The 9,203-nt window shown below is 33.8% G+C and overlaps 1 protein-coding gene across 1 annotated transcript; it reads left to right on the top strand.

Moving 5' to 3' along the window:
- The first annotated feature begins 5,679 nt into the window (after positions 1–5,679).
- LOC132293536 (expansin-A6-like) lies at positions 5,680–8,170 on the top strand. The gene is made up of 3 exons (XM_059791063.1): positions 5,680–5,927; positions 6,369–6,687; positions 7,453–8,170. The coding sequence occupies exons 1-3, from the start codon at positions 5,780–5,782 to the stop codon at positions 7,760–7,762; spliced, it is 777 nt and encodes a 258-aa protein (XP_059647046.1). The 5' UTR covers positions 5,680–5,779; the 3' UTR covers positions 7,763–8,170.
- Positions 8,171–9,203: the final 1,033 nt, after the last annotated feature.

The raw sequence follows: 9,203 nt of genomic DNA, 5'->3' as shown, positions 1-9,203 counted from the left end.
GCAACAAAGTAAGGGTACTAAATTAGTACTTGACGGTACATGAGAATTCTTTGCCAATCAAGTCGTAGAAAACAAACCAGATTATAATATTACCCACGAATTAACAAATTAATCAATCAATTAAACAAATAGTCTCCACAACTCCAATTCAATAATTAATCAATTTAATCATGGACTATGATATGCCGGACAAAAGGTAGTCCAACTATTCAACACCAATACAGTAATATATACTTTATCGTACATACGCCCTGTTTTAAACAAGAAATCATGATTAGGGCTCCTGAGTGGAGAGCATTACCCTCAACACCCTACATCCAAACCCTAAAATTATTATATATCTTCAAATATATAATCATACAACCCCATGTGATCGAGTTTGAATCCCAAGAAAAATCCATGCCACAAAGTCAAAACCTTAAAACTGGAAACTACTCCTCTTTTGAAAACAATCTTTCATTGACTACTATAATTTTCATTTTTAAGGAATAGAATAACGTATTTTTTTTTTATTTTACTAATTATAAACATAATTTCTTTGTTTCCCTTAAATACAATGTTATAATTGTTGATATTACTATAACGGTGGTAAAAGGCGAATGTGTGAAATCTCTCACTTTACACCCTCATATTTTTTGATCATATCATAATGTCATCTATTATAGATTTTTTTAATACTTCACATTTACATGATTACACGTGGACATGAGGTGGTGGAATAGCGACTGTTGGAGGGTTGGAACGATCTTGGTGGGCACCTTCACATGTATTGTTGGTATGGTTTTGGTTAATGAGTTGGTGCGTTTTGTTGAATGATTTTACTTGATTTAACGATGACGTGGTGAATCTGCTAGATCTGGTTGGCCCATTGTCCATGGGTCACACACTTTTTCTAGTTCTACTTAATCTTACGTGTTCAAAAAGTGCATCACCTTACTAACCGTTTAGCCAACCTTCGATTAATGAGCAAGCAATATTAAGACCCGTCAATTTATACATATGAGTATGGAGGGATCTATCAATGGAGCGGATTTAGATCCGAATCGATTAGTCGGATATGAATTGAATAAAAAAATCGATAATTCGATTACGATCCGAATCCGATAATCCATTAACTTAACAAATCGAATATAGATTATACTGATCCGATCCGTTAATAATCCGATCCAATCCAATTAAAATTATATATATAATTATTTACCAATAATTTTATATATATATATATATCAATACTCCTATTAAAATTGTATTAGAGGTAACCCAAAAATCCAAAAAAGAAAATCATAATGTTATATATACAGTAATGTAATGTTCTTATCCACATGCTAATAAATCTCTTAATATACATATTAATAGTATCATACTCTTTATTTATTAACAAAGATTAAATAATTTATAATATACTATATATCAATGTTATATATATTAGTTATATATTACTAAATTTATATATATTAATTATTTATCATCATATTCATTTGATTACATAGTTATATTATGTAGTAGTATTCTGTATATTAGCAATTATTCGCTTCATCTAACTTTATTATTATATATGTTATTAAATATGATTTTAATTGGAATTCGAATCCAATTCGATCTGAGTCTGAGCTAAATAGAATATGGATTGGGACATTCAATCCGAGAACTCGTTAGTGATCTAAATTCGATAATCCATTTGCTTAACAAATCGGATATGAATTTGATCGATCCGATTTGAATCCGATCCGTTGATAGGCCTAACCATTTATAGCCGGTAAGTGAATTAGGTGCACACAAGTACAATACAAACACAAATATTGTGTTTCATGATTGTAATGATGATATTGCGAATTTGGATGACAAAAAATATTAATTTGTCCTATATTAAATTCAGATAGAGAACATAATAATTTAAATTTTTGAGTTAAATCGAATCGCGAAACACCAAAAAAAAAATATATATATATATATATATACAGGTCCACAACACATTTGTCTATCCTACATGTTTATGTTCAACTTTTTTAAAAATGTCAATAGCTAGACCATTTTTTAACTTCTATCACATTACCGAATACTAACAAATGCCCCTTGTTTTCTTGTAAAATAATCATAAAACTTTAGACGTGTCGAAATATATAGTAGATGCATGCACATAGATCTGCTGCAAATATATTTCATTTTTCTAATATGTTCAAATTCCTAAACATTATCGTTTCAACTTGCCATTATATAATTTCAATTGTAATTCAGTTGTCATATAAGTCAAAAAAAATTAATTTGAGGTTCAAGTTGATGATTAAATTATTAGAATTTTAGCAAAAAGTAGAAATTAAAAATATAAAAAATAAAAAATAAAAAGGAGGAGGAAAAAGGAGGCAATAAGTGAAGGCACATGTGGTGGGTTGTGGATGGGTCGGAAAGGAGGAAGGAAGAAGCTAGCCAACCAAATCAAATAATTCGATTCACGTGCTTGTGATCGTTTTGGGTTCATTTGCTGCATATATATATATATATATATGTGTGTGTGTGTGTGTGTGTGTGTGTGTGTGTGTGTGTGTGTGTGTGTGTGTTAGTTTTTGAAACATCAAACTCCCTCCTTTGTTCTTTTTACTTTTTGACTAAGTCTCTAAGCCGTCAAGTCTACATGCCTTTAAGCTTTTGAATGTGACATTACACCATATCCAATTATCCATACATTATATGTGTGTGTGTATACATCCATCTATTTGATTTCTCTGTTGGGAAAGGTATGTTTAAATGCTCTTGATGATCTCTAATGTACCTTTGAAAAAAGTTGTTAAGTTAATTTATCATTGACCCCATTCTTTGTGCAAATTAAGGATGCCATATAGTTAATTCCATTGGCAATTTTAAAAATATAGTTACTTATCAAAAAATAAAATAAATTAAAAATATAGAGCAAGACAGTATGTGTGTGTGTGTGTGTGTGTGTGTATATATATATATATATGTATTATTAAAGTACTACAATTGATGAAACGAATGAAGTCTCTTTTGGTGTTAGCCTCCTTTTGTAGAAAGGAGTTCAATTCTTGTATGTGCACCACAATCATTTGTCTTATGAATGCTACCAAAGATATTTAATAAGGTTGGTCCAATTTCTATTCGCTTCATTCAATTTTGTTCACACCATTTGATTTCCACCTTATTAAAAAAGGTTTGTTTCATGGTCTATTTTGATTAGTTAATTGCGCAACGTCCTCAACAGTTCCATAGACATATTTTTTAGGAAAAAATAAAGGCTCCAAGTAATTAATCGAAGTGGAATCTGAGTTTTATTTTATGTATTTACTTTTGCACTTCGAGTAGGTTGGATGTGTTTATATGCTAAAATTAACTTGCAAATACATGGTGTCCTCTTGTTAAATTGACCCACAATAAATTTTGGTCTTATGATGTTCAACGTCACTCTTTGTAATAATGGTAAAAGTATACTTAGTTAAAATTAAAAGGGACATATAAACGTTCCCTTAATAGAGGTTTACAAACTCTTGAGATTGGTAGAGACTCACCAACCAAAGATACGGAGTACTGTGGAGTAAGATTGAGTCACCCAATATGAATTTTTTACATGATCGCAATTACATGGTTTGATCCAATCGCACATAAATTTGTCAATTTTATTTAGTTTGTTTTATTATTATTAATATTATTTTTTTGTATCAAGTTATGATTGATCGCGATTATTTATAAAAAACACTCGTCACGCGAGAGGCACCCTCATGGGTCCACCCTTTATTATTTTTACTTCAATGCCATTGCATTCCTCTAATTTAAAATGAGTAATGATAGGGTTCAGTGTCAATGCGTTCCTCCTCTTTCAATTGGCGTCTAATTTAAAATGAATAATGATTAAAAAAAAATCTTAAGACAAATTTGTCAAAAATATTAATGACATCATATGATGTCATTCCCCATCCACATAAATCAATCAAACTCTATATTATTATTTCTTTAAAATTTATCTCATTACCCTCTAAGAAGGATTCGCATGAAATTTTATTTGACAACTTTTAATAAAAAGTAGAGTAGATTAAGAGGTAATTTTTTTTTTTTTTTTTTTTTTTTTTTTTTTTTTTTTATCTTTAAAACAAGAATGTTAGATTATAAATTAATAGGTACAAATATTCGAACACTAACTCTCAAAGAATGACATTTTCGAAATAGCTAAGAATTTAAATACGTCACAATAACATTTTTAACATCCATGTAGCTAAGACTGAACTAATACAAAATCAAAAGCTTTTTCCATCTTGAATTTTTGTTTTAAAAAATATATATAATAAGTCCCACATGACATGTGCTGAAGTTATTTGCTCTGGAGCATATCTGATGATCACCCGCCGGGCACATGTCCATATCCTTTTATCTAATATTATGTGCTTTAACAGGCAACGAACAACCAAAATACTTTACTTAAAAAATAAAAAAAATTACTATTTGACGACGTGGCTACTTTAATGTCAAGTATAATGGACCCATCTTATTACAATCCAAATACAATTCTACAAATATATTTTTTTTTTTTTTAAAAAACACAAATAGCAACATTCCCGGATAAAAAAAGAACAAATCGCAGCACTTTAAATAATTGTACACAACGAAAAAAAATTCACTTTTGTCCTCCTCACTCAATATTCTGAGTCCGACCTTGATTATCAACCAAATTTGATACTTCTGGATTAGTGAATCTTTAGAACTAAAAAGTTAAAGTTTGAATTCAATTCTTTTTTATTTAAATCACCAAAATATCATTACAAGTACAGAAATCCTAGGTTAAAACTTTTGATCTCGCTTTTCTCCCTTGTTCCTTTATCTATCCTTTTTTTTTTTTATCTTCCTTGTCATCTTTTCTCCTTCTCAATCCATTCAAATCCACACCTTTCAAAACCCCAATCTCATTCAGGTAAGTTATCCTTCATCATTTATCTTCTGTGTGAGTTGGGATATATTTACTTATTTATTTTGATAAAGTAAGTTTTGTTGAGATAATGTAATTAGTTTTTTTTTATTGACATTAGCCAAGGTTTAATTAATAAATATTGACCTTTCTCTTATTCGTCAAATTACTAAATTAATAAATTATGTCGCCCTTGATATTTGTATGTAAATAAAAGATATTTTCCCTTCATTACCGAATTAACACAATTAAAAAAACTATTAATGTTAGTAATTTTTATATTTCAATTCTACTTGTGAATGACATGTTTATTGTAATAAAATATAATATATCTAAGAAAATGAATATAATTATAAATCGGACAAATTTAATAGAAAATGTGAGTAATTTGACAAACAAGATGGGAGCTTAGTGTCTATTGGTGTATAGTTATGACATATGTTGTGAGTTTCATCATTTTTTTTAATTTTTTTTTTTAACTCAGAACTTCTCGAGCAGGGCCCTCTGGACTCATCCCAAGTTATAAACCGAGAGTGTTGCAACCAGTCCCACAGCGACAGACCGAGGGTGCTGCAACCCGCTACACAGCAACAGCATCGTTAAATCAATGGTTATAACAGGGTGTTGGGAAGTCGAACCATGGACATGTTGGAGTGGGGCCCACTTCCTAAAACACAAGAGCATCTGGTTACAGGTTTAGGATTATAGGCCGTTGCACATGTGATTCCTTCCCTTAGTCCCCACTCCTTCCATAAGTACCCCCACCGTCCTCCCGCTTTCCTTCCATTCGCCCCCAAAACCCTCTTATCGTTCTCTCTCTCTAAAACGCACATACACACACGCAGTCTCTCTCAAACCCCTCTTGAGTGTGAAATGGCCCTTATGAGAGTGCTCTGCGTTGCTACTCTACTTTCCATTGTGACGGTGGTTTACGGTCGGATCCCCGGAGTTTACACCAGTGGGTCGTGGCAGAGCGCCCACGCCACCTTCTACGGCGGCAGTGATGCCTCTGGCACTATGGGTATTTTTCCAGCTCAAATCTAACATATAACATCTCTCTCTCTCACACACACACACATATATATATATATTAGCTCTTACTCTGTTCTTCCATTTACTTCCAAAGGAATACCCCTTACTCTGTAGGTACTCTGCTTCTCCCCTGTATCAAACGGTCGGCATTTTTCCGCCATTTTATCCAAAACCCTCACCAACCTCCATTTGTCTGCAAATCTCCAAAAACAAATGCCATCCTCTTCTTTTTCCAGCTAAATGTACAGCACCCACTTGTAATTTTCCAAGCCCCATTAGCACAAAAAATTTCGACCTCAACTATGTTACACTTGATGTTTTATACTCCTAAACATCATATATGTGAATTTATATTCAAATTTGTGGTTATACATTATGTAATTAAGAGATAGATGGTCTTGTAACCACTTATTGTTCTTGATTTGCTCAGGCGGTGCTTGTGGTTATGGGAATCTGTACAGCCAAGGTTATGGTGTGAACACGGCCGCTCTGAGCACAGCCTTGTTCAACAATGGCCTGAGCTGTGGTGCCTGTTTTGAGATCAAATGCTCCGATGACCCAAGGTGGTGCCACTCCGGCAGCCCCTCCATCCTCGTCACGGCCACTAACTTCTGCCCGCCCAACTACGCCTTGCCCAACGACAATGGCGGCTGGTGCAACCCTCCTCGGCCCCACTTCGACCTCGCCATGCCCATGTTCCTCAAGATCGCCGAGTACCGCGCTGGAATCGTTCCCGTCTCTTTCCGCCGGTGAGTCCCCAAAACCGAATCTGTTTTTTCTTCTTATCCTTTGCTTTGCTTCGTTTCCACGTCTTGTGGGTCAGGTCTGTTGCGTCAGTACTGTTACGGCTCCATTTCTTTTCTCTGTAAGTACAATAATGTCCTTTTGTCTTGCATTAATTACCTACATAACTGAATTTATCCATTGTTTTGGAATACGTAATGGTCCGCGTTGTGGGTCAGATTCCGGCCTTTTTCCTCACCGTGCCTCAAAACTTTTTTGCCTAGACTGAAAACGCGATTTTGTGTTTTGTTAAATATACCGGGCATAATTTTCAAATGATTTATCAAATAAAATAAAAAAACCTAATAGAATGACAAATTACAAATTTTAACTTATTAATCTTGGATGTTTTTATAAAACTATATTCCTTACAAATTTTCTGCTACTACTTTTCAGTGGTTTGTCTTTTCTATATCAATGAGAGAGATGGGTATATTTGTAATTAGACATGCATGAGGTGATCTGGTAAATTTACCTCACCGGATTATCAGGATTCGCCTTTCGGAGAATACGAAACGTGTGTTATGGTGTCCCACGCGACTATTGGCTCAGCTGACCGACGGTGGTGATGTGAGATGAACATTGGAGTCTGTTTTTTTGTGGGGTCTATTATTTTACCGGAAAACCGGTCAACCTAGGGTTCTTAACCGCCTAAAAGTCCTCCAATACGAAATTAAATTAATTAATTTATTCTATTTTTAATTTAATAGGTATATATTTTTGTTGTACAGAGTACCGTGTCGAAAGCAGGGAGGGGTGAGATTCACAATAAACGGCTTCCGTTATTTCAACTTGGTTCTGATCAGCAACGTCGCGGGTGCAGGGGATATCGTACGGGCCAGCATCAAAGGGTCCAACACCCAATGGATGCCCCTGAGCCGCAACTGGGGCCAGAACTGGCAGTCCAACGCTGTCCTGGTGGGCCAGTCTCTGTCCTTTAGGGTCACAGGCAGTGACCGTCGCACCTCAACCTCATGGAACGTGGCACCAGCTAATTGGCAGTTCGGTCAGACTTTCACGGGAAAGAATTTCCGCGTTTAAAGAAGATTCTCCCTCGAATTATAATCTATATTTGAAAGTTTCCCTCCTTCAGTTTTCGCTTTTTTCCCTAGAAAATTTGAAGATGGTGGTTGGATGGTAGTAGAATAGAGAAATATAGCAGAAAATATGTGGTAATGGTAAAGTCAGAAAAAGTGAGTGTGGTAACTTTAACTTTTTTACTTTTTTTTAACTTTGAAGTGGGATTGTTGTTTGTGGGGCTGGTGAAAGTAAGAACCAGCAAAGGCCAAAAAAATGTGTTGAGGCTGAAGTGGCTGCAAGAAAAAAGTTTGTTGCCCGCAGCTCCATTTATATGTCTAGGGTTATATATATATATATATAGATTTATATGTAATTGTGGTATTGTCAATTGTCTTTAATGAGAAGGTGTATGATGCACTATTGAGTTTATCAGGTGGTGTTTGGAAATTATTTGCCAATTTTTAGACTTGTATTGTGTGTGACTTGTGAGGTTTGTTGAAGGTGCATCACAAAGCACCAAATCAAAATTTAGTTAGAAACTTGAAAAGGGATGTTTCTTGCACACCTTTTTACATAGAGGGTAAAAGTGATAGGTATACTTCAGGAGTGTTTCTTACACCTACTCCATCAAAATTTAGTTAGAAATTTAAATTTAATTTTTTCAAATTCTAATTTTAAGGTGCCCAATTTGAACATGGCATTCACCAAATTTGAATGTCATAAGAGACACAAAGATAAGATCCTTTTAGTTGCTTCCAAGTTAATTCAATACAACGTTTTTTTTGCACATAACACCTTGAGAAGACAATGTAGGTAACCACAACGTTTCTAGTAATGCAATGTTTGTATACATATATGATGATTGACTTGCATAATTGTTATCAAAATGTATGTCATAAGAAATGATCAAATAGACTCCGAGGAACCGAAAAGACCGGATGGTTGGAGTCGTTGTAGGTCTAAGTGGGTCTGTAAATGTTAAAAATAAATAAATAAAATAAAATAAATTATACTCTGAAGCAGGAATATGTAGAATTGAATTTTGAAAGAGAATTTGTCCTAAACAAAGTAACAAGAAAGCTGATAGAAATATGACATGAAATAAATACAGTTAGGTCTGATTTTGTGAAAGAAATATGAAATGAATGACAAATTGACTCCTTTAAATGTTTCTCTAAATTAAAGAAATAAAATACACAATGATGAAAGCGATACAATTGACTACATTCATTTTCTATATATGTTCCAATTGTGAGTGAAGGGAATATATAGAAACACAAGTGACTAGGGGACAGTCTTCATCCAAATGGGGGTACTAATGTGACAAAATAATGGTAGGGCGGTGGTGGGTAGGCCTGTCAAGCCCCAAAAAAAAAGTGAGTTGAGTGTAAAACCCAATCTGGATTGAAAAGAGAGAGAGAATGGTATTTATACCTCATCTTTCATTTCCACAACCCCTTTC

The sequence above is a fragment of the Cornus florida genome, unplaced genomic scaffold, assembly GCF_030987335.1.
Source record: "Cornus florida cultivar Cherokee Brave unplaced genomic scaffold, ASM3098733v1 CherokeeBrave_3.0.0_Hap2_Chr02, whole genome shotgun sequence".
Taxonomy (NCBI): Eukaryota; Viridiplantae; Streptophyta; class Magnoliopsida; order Cornales; family Cornaceae; genus Cornus; species Cornus florida.
Note: the sequence above shows the minus strand (reverse complement) of the source record. Positions and strands in the feature narration are given on the sequence as shown.

Coding starts and splice junctions, on each gene's coding strand:
- LOC132293536 (XM_059791063.1), top strand. CDS start 5,780: ATGGCCCTTATGAGAGTGCTCTGCGTTGCTACTCTACTTTCCATTGTG. Junction 5,928..6,368: donor TGATGCCTCTGGCACTATGG/GTATTTTTCCAG, acceptor TGATTTGCTCAG/GCGGTGCTTGTGGTTATGGG. Junction 6,688..7,452: donor GTTCCCGTCTCTTTCCGCCG/GTGAGTCCCCAA, acceptor TTTGTTGTACAG/AGTACCGTGTCGAAAGCAGG.